Raw genomic sequence first — 15218 nt, 5'->3', positions numbered from 1 at the left:
TATGCTTCTCTTAAAGTCTTTTTAATATACAGGAACAACGTGTGCGTCACAAAACATAGAGAATGGTTGAAAATCTATTTATGCTTTCCACAAACGTGGTAAGAAATAATAACGCTTGCCAAATTTAAAGTTCTTCAAGTGTGAAACGATGTTCATGACATATTATGAAAAATATATTTAATAATAAAAGTTTATAGGTAATTCGATTATTTATGTCAAATAAACGTAATTTAACTGTATAATTTAAAGCTGGTTAATAAAAATATGACCGATTTTAATAATGACAGTTAAAATAAAATTGAAAATGGTTATTTAATATTGTATAAGCGTATAGGGTACATTAAATAATATTAAACTGAAAGGGTTTAGTTTTGTATGTAACAGAAGGAATGAATATGTGCAATCTAATTCATTTATTACACGGAGCACTTCTGTAATTTAATAAAGCGTTCGTAAAAATATGTTTCCGCTGCAATGACGGACCGTATTTCCACACAAGGTGTCGCTGTAGACCGTGACTTGGAGATATTGGCACATTATTAATACTCCGCCTAACGCAAAAAGGAGAACAGAGCGTCACATACTTCTGACATCAGGAGGTCTCCTGTATTTGTCTTTTGCTTTTAGAAGCTGGATTACATTAAAAAACCTTTCGGCTTATTTGTGAATATCCACTAAATGTAAGTGATGGATGTACCGGACAGTGCTCGCTGTGCCTGGATAAAGGCTCTGCTGCTGCTGCTGCTGCTTTGTTTATGGGATTTGTGTTCCGCTCAGATTTCGTACTCGGTTTCAGAGGAGGCCAAGAAAGGATCCGTTGTCGGAAATTTAGCGAAGGATCTTAATCTCAATGTGCAGGAACTGGAGTCGCGCATGTTTCAGCTTGTGACTGGATCTAACGCCAAGTATTTCGAGGTAAATCGGAAAACCGGGATTTTATTAGTTAATGACAGAATAGACAGAGAGGAGCTGTGTGAAAGCAAACAGAAATGCGTATTGAATATTGAAGCAATGATACACAATCCTCACAAGCTCTACCGGGTCGAAATTAATATACTGGACATTAATGATAACTCTCCCGTGTTTCCACGTCAATCCGTTGTTTTGAATATTAGTGAAAACGTACTTCCGGGAGATCGATTTCTCGTAATCAAGGCTCGTGACATCGACGTCGGTAGTAATTCAGTGAAAACCTATAAAATAAACTCAAATGAATATTTTTCACTGGACATGCAAAGTGATTCGGCTGAACTCGTGCTTCAGAAAGCTTTGGACAGAGAAAGAGAACCAGTGATAAAGCTCGTGCTCACTGCTGTAGACGGTGGGACTCCTCCCAGATCTGGAACAATGCAAATAGTTATGAATGTGCAAGACATAAATGACAACAACCCAGTCTTTAGTAAATCTCTGTACAAAGTCAAAGTCAATGAGAATGTACATGAAGGAACTAAGATCATTACAGTTAGTGCTGCAGATGCAGACGAGGGAGTTAACGGTGAAGTATCCTACTCTATTGTTGTTGATGAAGAAAACTCTGCGTTAGAATTATTTTCCATAGATCCTGTTTTGGGGGACATTAATGTTAAATCTAATATCGATTATGAGAAGCATTCTGCTGTTGAGCTTCGAATTCAGGCTCAGGACAAAGGACATTCTCCAAGAAGATCTACATGTAAAGTGTTAATTGAAGTAGTGGATGTTAATGACAATGCACCAGAGATATCAGTTACTCTGCTCATGAGCTCCGTAAGCGAGGACATCAAACCTGGCACAGATATAGCATTAATCACAGTATCAGATAAAGACAGTGGAACGAACGGTAAAGTAAACTGTAAACTTCTAGTTCCGAGTCCTTTTAAATTACAGCTATCATATAAAAACTCTTACGCTCTTGTTGTGAATGAAGCTCTGGACAGAGAGCAGGTCTCACAATATAATGTGACAGTTGTAGCTAATGATGAGGGAACTCCTTCCCTCTCCAGCAGTAACGTTATAACAGTTCATGTGTCTGATGTGAATGATAACGCGCCTTTATTTACTGCACCGGTTATAAATATCAGCGTGAGAGAGAATAGTCCAGTTGGAGGGCTGATGACGTCACTAACAGCTCGAGACTTAGACGTCGGTGAAAACGCGATCGTTTCGTATTCATTAAGTGATACAGAGAGCAGCAGAGTGTCAAATCTGATGAACATTAACTCACACACCGGTGAACTGTACAGCCTGAAGTCTTTCGATTACGAAGAAACGAAACGACTTCAGTTTAAAGTTCAAGCCACTGACTCTGGTGTTCCTCCGCTAAGTAGTAACGTGACTGTGAACGTTTTTATCCTGGATGAGAATGACAACAGTCCAGTTTTTCTCCCTCCTTATTCTGAACCCGGATCAGTAAACAGTGAGAACATTCCCTACTCTGCTGAAGCGGGGTATTTTGTGGCTAAAGTCAGAGCTGTAGACGCTGATTCAGGTTATAATGCACTATTATCATATCACATAACCGAATCAAAGGGAACGAATCTCTTCCGAATCGGAACCAGCACCGGAGAAATAAGGACTAAAAGACGAATGAGCGACAACGACTTAAAAGCTCACCCTCTTATCATTACTGTCTCGGATAACGGAGAACCTTCACTGTCCACAACTATGAGTATTGAAGTTGTGGTTGTGGAAAATATGGACAGTCTGCAGCCTTCACTAAGACAAGTGCCAGTAAAGGAGGAGAATTTTTCTAATCTGAATCTCTATCTGCTCATCGCTATTGTCTCAGTGTCCGTGATATTTTTACTGAGCCTCGTCGCTTTAATAGCAGCTAAATGCTACGGGACAGACGGCGGTTTCAGCAGGTCCAGCGCTCCTGTGATCACTACACACCCTGACGGGAGCTGGTCTTACTCCAAATCCACACAGCAGTATGATGTGTGTTTTAGTTCAGACACACTGAAGAGTGACGTAGTAGTTTTTCCCTCGCCGTTTCCGCCTGCAGACGCAGAACTGATCAGCATTAATGAAGGAGACACTTTTAACAGGACGCAAACTCTTCCAAGTAATGGAAAGGTAAGACGATGTTTAACTTAAACTGTTTCTAGATTTTTGTTGGCCTTTAAGCGCTTTTGAACTCTCTTTCATGTTATATTGTGGGTTATAAACGGCTTTTTGTTTGAATTACACAAACATTCGCAAATGCTATTCCAAATCCCTTGAATATTATTACCTGTTACTGGTCATTTTACGAGTCTTCTCACTGTAGAAAAAGACACCAATTTCCTACAAAGTCTATTACAATAATGTTTTGTTTTTTTTATCTCTGGCATTTCTTATATATTTATTTTGATCAGTCCCGGCTTTAAGTTAGTATTTGCTCGTGGTGAAAATATTGACCATGGGAATGGTTTTATTATTTTATCTATATTTTAGTCCAGTTGTTAAACTGTTTTTCATTTACTTTACAACAAGATCCAAAGTTTTTTTTTGTGTTCCTTCCTGCTATGGACTAAAATCAGCACCACAAAGCTAGACAGCTACATGTTTTAGATTCACAGTTGAAACTATTGAAAATATTCGAGACAATATCTTGTAACTGTCGGTGGAAAAAAGAAAGAACGAAATGACTATAATCACAATTTTTATAAACACGTATTTTCTTGCCCATTGTAGGCAGAGCGTGTTGTCTTTAGACTTAATATCGTGGTCTTGTAATTGGCTTTGTAATTTACAAAAACAATATCTGACTCACAATACGTGGTAAATTGTTTATAAATTCTATTCATGATTTTCCTGAAATTGTTGTTGATCAACGTTTACTATGTTTAAGATTAAAGCATGTGAACGTCTATAAAATCATTTAATGTAACAAAAGTAGAACGAACTGATTTAACAGGAAAAGTCTACAGTAACATAAAATTGTTTGTGAAAATACGCTCCAAATAATAATGTGGTGGTTATAATAACTGCCTACTCATAGACTCTATTATAGTTCTGGAAACCTATAAATGTTTACATGTGTAATTAAGATTTAATATAAGGTTATTCTTATTTACAATCGAGAGGAAATCATTGATTTACTTTGAGCTTTTTGGTTATTTCTATACATGTATCATAAAATAAGTTTCAGCTGCAACGTTAGATTGTATTTCTACACAAGATGTCGCTGTAGACCGTGACTTGGAGACATTGGATAATTATTAATACTCCGCCTAACGCAAAACAGATCAGAGAGTCACAGACTTCTGACATCAGGAGGCTTCGTGAATTTGTCTTTCTAGAGCGGGTACTGAATTAAATGAAAACACCATTTCATCGTATTTTTGAATATCCACTAAATGTAAGAGATGGATGTACCAGACAGTGTTCGCTGTGCCTGGATGAAGGCTCTGCTGCTGCTGTCTCTTTGTTTATGGGATTTGTGTTCCGCTCAGATTTCGTACTCGGTTTCAGAGGAGGCCAAGAAGGGAACCGTTGTTGGAAATTTAGCGAAGGATCTTAATCTCAATGTGCAGGAACTGGAGTCGCGCATGTTTCAGCTTGTGTCTGGATCTAACGCCAAGTATTTCGAGGTAAATCGGAAAACCGGGATTTTATTAGTTAATGACAGAATAGACAGAGAGGAGCTGTGTGAAAGCAAACAGAAATGCGTATTGAATATTGAAGCAATGATGCACAATCCTCACAAGCTCTACCGAGTCGAAATTAATATATTAGACATTAATGATAACTCTCCGGTGTTTCCACTTCAATTATTTGCGTTGGACATTATTGAGAATGTTCTTCCCGGAGATCGGTTTCCTTTAATCACTGCTCGTGACATCGACGTCGGTAGTAATAAAATAAAAAATTATAAAATTAACACGAATGAATATTTTTCATTGGATGTGCAAAGTGATTCAGTTGAACTCGTGCTACAGAAATCTTTGGACAGAGAAAGAGAGTCGGTAATCAAGCTCGTGCTCACTGCTGTAGACGGCGGGACTCCTCCCAGATCCGGAACAATGCAGATAGTTATAAATGTGTTGGATATAAATGACAACAGTCCAGTTTTTACGACATCTCTTTATAAAGTTAAGGTTCACGAAAATGTAGGTGTAGGAACCAGAATCTTGACTGTTTCCGCATTAGATGCAGACGAGGGGAATAACGGTGAAGTGTCATACTCTGTTTTAAGTTATGAGGAAACCCCGTCATTAGACTTATTCACCATCGATCCTATGTTTGGACACATTAGTGTGAAAGGAAATATTGATTATGAGCAAAGCCCAGCGATTGAACTAAGAATTCAGGCTATGGACAAAGGTCAGTCTCCAAGAAGGTCCAGATGTAAAGTATTAATTGAAGTAGTGGATGTTAATGACAATGCACCAGAGATATCAGTTACTCTGCTCATGAGCTCCGTAAGCGAGGACATCAAACCTGGCACAGATGTAGCATTAATCACCGTATCAGATAAAGACAGTGGAACGAACGGTAAAGTAAACTGTAAACTTCTAGCTCCGAGTCCTTTTAAATTACAGCTATCATATAAAAACTCTTACGCTCTTGTTGTGAATGAAGCTCTGGACAGAGAGAGGGTCTCACAATATAATGTGACACTTGTAGCTAATGATGAGGGAACTCCTTCCCTCTCCAGCAGTAACGTTATAACGGTTCACGTGTCTGATGTGAATGATAACGCGCCTTTATTTACTGCACCGGTTATAAATATCAGCGTGAGAGAGAATAGTCCAGTTGGAGGGCTGATGACGTCACTAACGGCTCGAGACTTAGACGTCGGTGAAAACGCGATTGTTTCGTATTCATTAAGTGATACAGAGAGCAGCAGAGTGTCAAATCTGATGAACACTAACTCACACACCGGTGAACTGTACAGCCTGAAGTCTTTCGATTACGAAGAAACGAAACGACTTCAGTTTCAAGTTCAAGCCACTGACTCTGGTGTTCCTCCGCTAAGTAGTAACGTGACTGTAAACGTTTTTATCCTGGATGAGAATGACAACAGTCCAGTTTTTCTCCCTCCTTATTCTGAACCCGGATCAGTAAACAGTGAGAACATTCCCTACTCTGCTGAAGCGGGGTATTTTGTGGCTAAAGTCAGAGCTGTAGACGCTGATTCAGGTTATAATGCACTATTATCATATCACATAACCGAACCAAAGGGAACGAATCTCTTCCGAATCGGAACCAGCAGCGGAGAAATAAGGACTAAAAGACGAATGAGTGACAACGACTTAAAAGCTCACCCGCTTATCATTACAGTCTCGGATAACGGAGAACCTTCACTGTCCACAACTATGAGTATTGAAGTTGTGGTTGTGGAAAATATGGACAGTCTGCAGCCTTCACTAAGACAAGTGCCAGTAAAGGAGGAGAATTTTTCTAATCTGAATCTCTATCTGCTCATCGCTATTGTCTCAGTGTCCGTGATATTTTTACTGAGCCTCATCGCTTTAATAGCAGCTAAATGCTACGGGACAGACGGCGGTTTCAGCAGGTCCAGCGCTCCTGTGATCACTACACACCCTGACGGGAGCTGGTCTTACTCTAAATCCACTCAGCAGTATGATGTGTGTTTTAGTTCAGACACACTGAAGAGTGACGTAGTAGTTTTTCCCTCGCCGTTTCCGCCTGCAGACGCAGAACTGATCAGCATTAATGAAGGAGACACTTTTAATAGAACGCAAACTCTTCCTAGCACTGGGAAGGTAAGACGTTTCTTAAATTAATCGGCTTCATTTTTTTGGATTGCTTTTATTGTCTTGTGAACTCACTATTTTTCGTGCTGTGGGCCATTAAATAATCTTGTGTTTATGTCCTCTAACATTGATTTTTTTTTTTATCTATTCTCGCATAACCATTGTTACAGTTTGGACTGTTTAGCTATGACATTTTAAATGGTTTCGTGGAAGAAAGGAAATGTTTAAATAAGCTCAGTAGATATTGTTCTGGTGGATCTGCTGTCTAACATCGGAAGAGTGACCATATGGTGGGAAAACACCCTGCATGTCAGGTCAGTCCATCACAGTGAAGAAAAAAAGGTTTCTAAACGCAATTTTAAGTTTTGGGGTTGCTATTTCTAAGTCAACTATTCCGTTCAGAAGTTTCTTAAACAGTTAAAATAACTTTTATCGGGCTTCCAAGAGGTTTAGATTGATATCAGAAACACGAGGTTGAACAGCGAAAGAAACTGTTGAAGATATTCTAATAAAAACTCAGAAATAAAAGAAACAAATTCAGATTTAAAAAATGGATTGAAGCAACTATGAAATAAATGAATAATAATAAAAGAAAGAAAGAAAGAAAGAAAGAAAGAAAAATACTGAAGTTCATATATTTTCTTATTACAAACACAGAGCGTTTTTGCCAGATTCAATACCATAGTCTATTAAAAGTCTTTGTAATATACAGAAACAACGTGTGCGTCACAAAGGTTAAAGAGAGCTTGAGAAATCTATCCATGATTTTCGTAACAGTGGTAAGAACCAATAATATTTGCTGGCATTAAGGATTCTCAAGTTCAAAATTATATTCAGGAAATATTATTAAGCATATACTTCTTGATATTGGGTTATAGTTAAATCGACTTTCTTTGGAAAATAAATGTGACTTAAGTCTGTGATTAAAGGTGGTTTATTAAATATGGAAGATTTTTATAAACCATCTTTAATCACAGATTTCCCTCAGTGCTTAACGTTAAGTGTTTCTAGACTTTGGACGGGCTTTTAGTCTCTTGTGAACCTTCTTTCGTTTTGTGTTGTGGGCCATTAAATGTCTTTCCTTTTGAATTACACAAACACTTCCAAATGATATTTCATTTCCTGTTAATGGTAATTTGATAAAATATATCAGGGTAGATAAAGATTTTGGTGACTCTTTTCCAATAATTATGTACACCGTATGTTACCCTGAAGATACTTTGCTGGTTTACTCTGACATATCATGTACAATTATTTTAATCAGTAATTGTTCGTGGTAAAAATGTTGGAAAAAAAAACGATGGGAATGATTTTATCATTTTATCTGTATTTAAGATCCGTTATTTAAGTGTTTTCCATTTACTTTACAACAAAATCTAAAGTTATTGTTTCATGTTTCATCCTGTTTTGGAGTAAAATCAGCACCACAAAGCTGGACAACAACAAGCGTGTGAACTTAATTGAAATGATTTTAAATAAAAGGTATAACAAATTGACTTACCAGGAAAAAATCTAAATTTGCATATAATTATTTTATTCATTATTCTTTTTAAATCAAGACGTCATCATTTCCGTTATTTCAATGCATGTCTCATAAAATAAATTCCAGCTGTAATGTTAGATTGTATTTCCACACAAGATGTCGCTGTAGACCGTGACTTGGAGACATTGTCACATTATTAATACTCCGCCTAACGCAAAACAGATCAGAGCGTCACACACTTCTGAGATCAGGAGGCCTCGTGAATTTGTCTTTCTCCAGCTGGTATTGAATTAAATGAAAACACCATTTCATCTTACTTGTGAATATCCACTAAATGCAAGAGATGGATGTACCGGACAGTGCTCGCTGTGCCTGGATGAAGGCTCTGCTGCTGCTGTCTCTTTGTTTATGGGATTTGTGTTCCGCTCAGATTTCGTACTCGGTTTCAGAGGAGGCCAAGAAGGGAACCGTTGTTGGAAATTTAGCGAAGGATCTTAATCTCAATGTGCAGGAACTGGAATCGCGCATGTTTCAGCTTGTGACAGGATCTAACGCCAAGTATTTCGAGGTAAATCGGAAAACCGGGATTTTATTAGTTAATGACAGAATAGACAGAGAGGAGCTGTGTGAAAGCAAACAGAAATGCGTATTGAATATTGAAGCGATGATGCACAATCCTCACAAGCTTTACCGGGTCGAAATTAATATACTGGACATTAATGATAACTCTCCGGTGTTTCCAGATCAAAATCTTGTTCTGGATATTATTGAAAATATGCTTCCAGGAGATCGGTTTCCTTTAACCACAGCGAGTGACACAGACATCGGTACCAATTCAGTGAAAACCTATAAAATAAATACAAATGAATATTTTTCTTTGGAAATTCAAAGTGATTCAGTTGAACTTATGCTTCAGAAATCTTTGGACAGAGAAAGAGAATCGGTGATTAAGCTTGTGCTCACTGCTATAGACGGCGGGACTCCTCCCAGATCCGGATCAATGCAGATAGTTATAAATGTGCTAGATATAAATGACAACAGCCCAGTTTTTACGAGACCTCTTTACAAAGTCAAGGTTCACGAAAATGCAGGTATAGGGAAAAAAATCCTGACTGTTTCCGCATCAGATGCAGACGAGGGGAATAACGGTGAAGTTCAATACGCGTTTGTAAGTGATTCCCGGAACTTGGCTTTAGACTCATTCTCCATAGATCCTGGGTCTGGTGATATCACAGTCAAAGGTAATATTGATTATGAAGAAAATCCAGCGATTGAACTGAAAATACAGGCTCAAGATAAAGCACAACCTCCTAGAAGGTCCAGATGTAAAGTGTTAATTGAAGTAGTGGATGTTAATGACAATGCACCAGCGATATCAGTTACTCTGCTCATGAGCTCCGTAAGCGAGGACATCAAGCCTGGAACAGATGTAGCATTAATCACCGTATCAGATAAAGACAGTGGAACGAACGGTAAAGTAAACTGTAAACTTCAAGCTCCGAGTCCTTTTAAATTACAGCTATCATATAAAAACTCTTACGCTCTTGTTGTGAATGAAGCTCTGGACAGAGAGCGTGTCTCACAATATAATGTGACACTTGTAGCTAATGATGAGGGAATTCCTTCCCTCTCCAGCAGTAACGTTATAACAGTTCATGTGTCTGATGTGAATGATAACGCGCCTTTATTTACTGCACCGGTGATAAATATCAGCGTGAGAGAGAATAGTCCAGTTGGAGGGCTGATGACGTCACTAACGGCTCGAGACTTAGACGTCGGTGAAAACGCGATCGTTTCGTATTCATTAAGTGATACAGAGAGCAGCAGAGTGTCAAATCTGATGAACATTAACTCACACACCGGTGAACTGTACAGCCTGAAGTCTTTCGATTACGAAGAAACGAAACGACTTCAGTTTAAAGTTCAAGCCACTGACTCTGGTGTTCCTCCGCTAAGTAGTAACGTGACTGTGAACGTTTTTATCCTGGATGAGAATGACAACAGTCCAGTTTTTCTCCCTCCTTATTCTGAACCGGGATCAGTAAACAGTGAGAACATTCCCTACTCTGCTGAAGCGGGGTATTTTGTGGCTAAAGTCAGAGCTGTAGACGCTGATTCAGGTTATAATGCACTATTATCATATCACATAACCGAACCAAAGGGAACGAATCTCTTCCGAATCGGAACCAGCACCGGAGAAATAAGGACTAAAAGACGAATGAGCGACAACGACTTAAAAGCTCACCCTCTTATCATTACTGTCTCGGATAACGGAGAACCTTCACTGTCCACAACTATGAGTATTGAAGTTGTGGTTGTGGAAAATATGGACAGTCTGCAGCCTTCACTAAGACAAGTGCCAGTAAAGGAGGAGAATTTTTCTAATCTGAATCTCTATCTGCTCATCGCTATTGTCTCAGTGTCCGTGATATTTTTACTGAGCCTCATCGCTTTAATAGCAGCTAAATGTTACGGGACAGACGGCGGTTTCGGCAGGTCCAGCGCTCCAGTGATCACTACACACCCTGATGGGAGCTGGTCTTACTCCAAATCCACACAGCAGTATGATGTATGTTTTAGTTCAGACACACTGAAGAGTGACGTAGTAGTTTTCCCCTCGTCGTTTCCCCCTGCAGACGCAGAGCTGATCAGTATTAATGAAGGAGACACTTTTAACAGAACACAAACTCTTCCTAGCACTGGGAAGGTAAGACGATGCTTAACTTAAACTGTTTCTAGATTTTGGTTGGCCTTTAATCTTTTGTGAACTCCTTTTTGTGTTATGTTGTGTTATGGCTTCTCTGTTTGAATTATAGAAACATTTGCAAATTATATTCCAAATCCGTTAATGTTCATCACTTGTTACTGGTAATTTTACGTGTCTTCTCAATGTTGATAAAGACACTAATTTCCTACAAAGTCTATTACCATGATCTTATTTTGCTTTTTCACGCTGGTATTTCTTATATATTTATTTTGATCAGTCCCGGCTGTTCGTCAGTAATCGTTCGTGGTTAAAATATTGACGAAGGGAATGATTTTATTGTTTAATCTATAATTTAATCCAGTTGTTTAACTGTTTTCCATTTACTTTACAACAATGTCTAAAGTTATTTTTTCGTATTCCTTCCTGCTTTGGAGTCAAATCGTCACCGCACAGCTAGACAGCTACTTTTTTACATTCACAGTCGAAACTATGGAATATATTCTAGACCATTAACTTGTAACTGTCGGTGGAAAAGTAGAAAGACCGAAAAGACTGAAAACACATCTTTTTAGGTACAAATTTTCTTGCCCATTATAGGCAGATCTTGATGTCATTAGTTTTAATAGCGTGGTCGTTTAATTGGCTTTCTAATATATAAAAACAATGTCTGACTCACAATATTATTTCATATTTAAAGGAATTGTAAAAATAATGAATTTAACAGGAAAAGTCCTCAGTAATATAATTGTTTCTGTAAACACGCTCCAAATAAGAATGTGATGGTTATAATAACTGGCTAATCACAGACTCGATTAAGTTCTGGAAACCTACAAATGTTTTGTTGTGTAAATAAGGTTTAATATAAGGTTATTTTTATTTAATCTCGAAAAGAAATAAATTATTTACTCTTAGCATTTCGGTTATTTCAATGCAGGTCTCATGAAATAAGTTTCATGTGCATTGCTAGCTTGTATTTCCACACAAGATGTCGCTGTAGACCGTGACTTGGAGACATTGGCACATTATTAATACTCCGCCTAACGCAAAACAGATCAGAGCGTCACAGACATCTGAAACCCGGAGGCCTCGTGAATTTGTCTTTCTCCAGCGGGTATTGAATTAAATAAAAACACCGTTTCATGTTATTTGTGAATATCCACTAAATGTAAGTGATGGATGTACCGGACAGTGCTCGCTGTGACTGGATAAAGGCTCTGCTGCTGCTGCTTTGTTTATGGGATTTGTGTTCCGCTCAGATTTCGTACTCGGTTTCAGAGGAGGCCAAGAAAGGAACCGTTGTTGGAAATTTAGCGAAGGATCTTAATCTCAATGTGCAGGAACTGGAGTCGCGCATGTTTCAGCTTGTGACTGGACCTAACGCCAAGTATTTCGAGGTAAATCGGAAAACCGGGATTTTATTAGTGAATGACAGACTAGACAGAGAGGAGCTGTGTGAAAGCAAACAGAAATGCGTATTGAATATTGAAGCAATGATACACAATCCTCACAAGCTCTACCGGGTCGAAATTAAAATAACAGATATTAACGATAATTCTCCGGTGTTTCCAGATCAAACACTTGTTTTGAATATTGCTGAAAATGTTCTTCCGGGAGATCGGTTTCCTTTAACCACAGCGAGTGACACGGACATCGGTAGCAATTCTGTAAAAACCTATAAATTAAGCACGAATGAATATTTTTCGCTAGAAATGCAGAGTGATTCGGCTGAACTCGTGCTTCAAAAAGCTTTGGATAGAGAGAGAGAGTCGGTGATAAAGCTCATGTTGACTGCCGTAGACGGCGGGACTCCTCCTAGATCCGGAACAATGCAGATAGTTATAAATGTGCTGGATATAAATGACAACTACCCTGTGTTCACTAATTCTCTGTATAAAGTCAGGGTTCATGAGAATACACCATTCGGGACTAAAATCCTGACCGTTTCCGCATCAGATGCAGACGAGGGGAATAACGGTGAAGTTCAATACGCGTTTGTAACTGATGCCAGAAATACGGCTTTAGACTCATTCTCTATAAATTCTCTTTCTGGTGATATCACAGTCAAAGATAATATTGATTATGAGGCAAGCACTGCAATTGAACTGAGAATTCAGGCTCAGGACAAAGGACAGCCTCCAAGAATGTCTAGATGTAAAGTGTTAATTGAAGTAGTGGATGTTAATGACAATGCACCAGAGATATCAGTTACTCTGCTCATGAGCTCCGTAAGCGAGGACATCAAACCTGGCACAGATGTAGCATTAATCACCGTATCAGATAAAGACAGTGGAACGAACGGTAAAGTAAACTGTAAACTTCTAGCTCCGAGTCCTTTTAAATTACAGCTATCATATAAAAACTCTTACGCTCTTGTTGTGAATGAAGCTCTGGACAGAGAGCGTGTCTCACAATATAATGTGACAGTTGTAGCTAATGATGAGGGAACTCCTTCCCTCTCCAGCAGTAACGTTATAACAGTTCACGTGTCTGATGTGAATGATAACGCGCCTTTATTTACTGCACCGGTGATAAATATCAGCGTGAAAGAGAATAGTCCAGTTGGAGGGCTGATGACGTCACTAACGGCTCGAGATTTAGACGTCGGTGAAAACGCGATTGTTTCGTATTCATTAAGTGATACAGAGAGCAGCAGAGTGTCAAATCTGATGAACATTAACTCACACACCGGTGAACTGTACAGCCTGAAGTCTTTCGATTACGAAGAAACGAAACGACTTCAATTTAAAGTTCAAGCCACTGACTCTGGTGTTCCTCCGCTAAGTAGTAACGTGACTGTAAATGTTTTTATCCTGGATGAGAATGACAACAGTCCTGTTTTTCTCCCTCCTTATTCTGAACCCGGATCAGTAAACAGTGAGAACATTCCCTACTCTGCTGAAGCGGGGTATTTTGTGGCTAAAGTCAGAGCTGTAGACGCTGATTCAGGTTATAATGCACTATTATCATATCACATAACCGAACCAAAGGGAACGAATCTCTTCCGAATCGGAACCAGCACCGGAGAAATAAGGACTAAAAGACGAATGAGTGACAACGACTTAAAAGCTCACCCTCTTATCATTACTGTCTCGGATAACGGAGAACCTTCACTGTCCACAACTATAAGTATTGAAGTTGTGGTTGTGGAAAATATGGACAGTCTGCAGCCTTCACTAAGACAAGTGCCAGTAAAGGAGGAGAATTTTTCTAATCTGAATCTCTATCTGCTCATCGCTATTGTCTCAGTGTCCGTGATATTTTTACTGAGCCTCATCGCTTTAATAGCAGCTAAATGTTACGGGACAGACGGCGGTTTCAGCAGGTCCAGCGCTCCAGTGGTCACTACACACCCTGACGGGAGCTGGTCTTACTCCAAATCCACTCAGCAGTATGATGTGTGTTTTAGTTCAGACACACTGAAGAGTGACGTAGTAGTTTTCCCCTCGCCGTTTCCGCCTGCAGACGCAGAACTGATCAGTATTAATGAAGGAGACACTTTTAATAGAACGCAAACTCTTCCTAGCACTGGGAAGGTAAGACTTTTCTTAAATTAATCAGCTTCGTTTTTTTGGATTGCTTTTATTGTCTTGTGAACTCACTATTTTGTCATGCTGTGGGCCATTATATAATTTTGTTTTTATGTCCTCTAACGTTGAATTTTTTATCTATTCTCGTAAACCATTGTTACAGTTTGGACTGTTTAGCTATGACATTTTAAATGGTTTTGTAAAAGAATGGGACATTTTAAATAAGCTCAGCAGATATTGTTCTGGTGGATCTGCTGTCTAACATTGGAAGAGTGACCATATGGTGGGAAAACACCCTGCATGTCAGGTCAGTCCATCACAGTGAAGTAAAAAAGGTTTCTAAACGCAATTTGAAGTTTTGGGGTTGCTATTTCTAAGTCAAATATTCCGTTCAGAAGTTTCTTAAACAGTTAAAATAACTTTTATCGGGCTTCCAAGAGGTTTAGATTGATATCAGAAACACGAGGTTGGACAGCGACAGAAACTGTTGAAGATATTCTAATAAAAACTCAGAAATAAAAAAAAAAAACAAATTCAGATTTAAAAAATGGATTGAAGCAACTATGAAATAAATGAATAACAATTAAACAAAGAAAGAAAAATACTGAAGTTCATATATTTTCTTATTACAAACACAGAGCGTTTTTGCCAGATTCAATACCATAATCTATTAAAAGTCTTTGTAATATACAGAAACAACGTGTGCGTCACAAAAGTTAAAGAGAGCTTGAGAAATCTATCCATGCTTTTCGTAACAGTGGTAAGAACCAATAATATTTGCTGGCATTAAGGATTCTCAAGTTCAAAATTATATTCAG

General features: G+C 38.6%; 3 protein-coding genes across 4 annotated transcripts in view; all 3 read left to right on the top strand.

The window, feature by feature from the left end:
• Positions 1-687: 687 nt before the first annotated feature.
• On the top strand, positions 688-3696 carry LOC132863655 (protocadherin alpha-2-like). The gene is made up of 2 exons (XM_060896580.1): positions 688-3054; positions 3655-3696. Exons 1-2 carry the CDS (start codon positions 688-690, stop codon positions 3694-3696), a joined length of 2409 nt encoding a protein of 802 aa, XP_060752563.1.
• A 632-nt stretch (positions 3697-4328) lies between these two features.
• LOC132862899 (protocadherin alpha-C2-like) overlaps positions 4329-15218 on the top strand; it is a 59036-nt gene continuing 48146 nt past the window's right edge. The window contains exon 1 of one of the 2 annotated variants that reach the window (XM_060895294.1): positions 4329-6692. In XM_060895294.1, the coding sequence (XP_060751277.1) occupies positions 4329-6692 (2364 nt within the window). Of the gene's footprint in view, positions 6693-8465; positions 10874-15218 lie in introns of those variants that run through there. The other variant, XM_060895288.1, reaches the window with a different exon arrangement.
• LOC132862911 (protocadherin alpha-2-like) lies at positions 12021-14427 on the top strand. Its single transcript, XM_060895308.1, has one exon. It carries the CDS (start codon positions 12046-12048, stop codon positions 14425-14427), a length of 2382 nt encoding a protein of 793 aa, XP_060751291.1. The 5' UTR covers positions 12021-12045.

Source organism: Tachysurus vachellii, chromosome 20 (genome assembly GCF_030014155.1).
Source record: "Tachysurus vachellii isolate PV-2020 chromosome 20, HZAU_Pvac_v1, whole genome shotgun sequence".
NCBI lineage: Eukaryota > Metazoa > Chordata > Actinopteri > Siluriformes > Bagridae > Tachysurus > Tachysurus vachellii.
This window is presented reverse-complemented; position numbering and strand designations above follow the sequence as displayed.

Bases quoted from the DNA above. Each gene is read 5' to 3' on its own strand.
- LOC132863655 (XM_060896580.1), top strand. From the start codon at position 688: ATGGATGTACCGGACAGTGCTCGCTGTGCCTGGATAAAGGCTCTGCTG. The intron at 3,055-3,654 runs GTAAGACGATGT...TGCCCATTGTAG, and splicing joins CTCTTCCAAGTAATGGAAAG to GCAGAGCGTGTTGTCTTTAG.
- LOC132862911 (XM_060895308.1), top strand. From the start codon at position 12,046: ATGGATGTACCGGACAGTGCTCGCTGTGACTGGATAAAGGCTCTGCTG.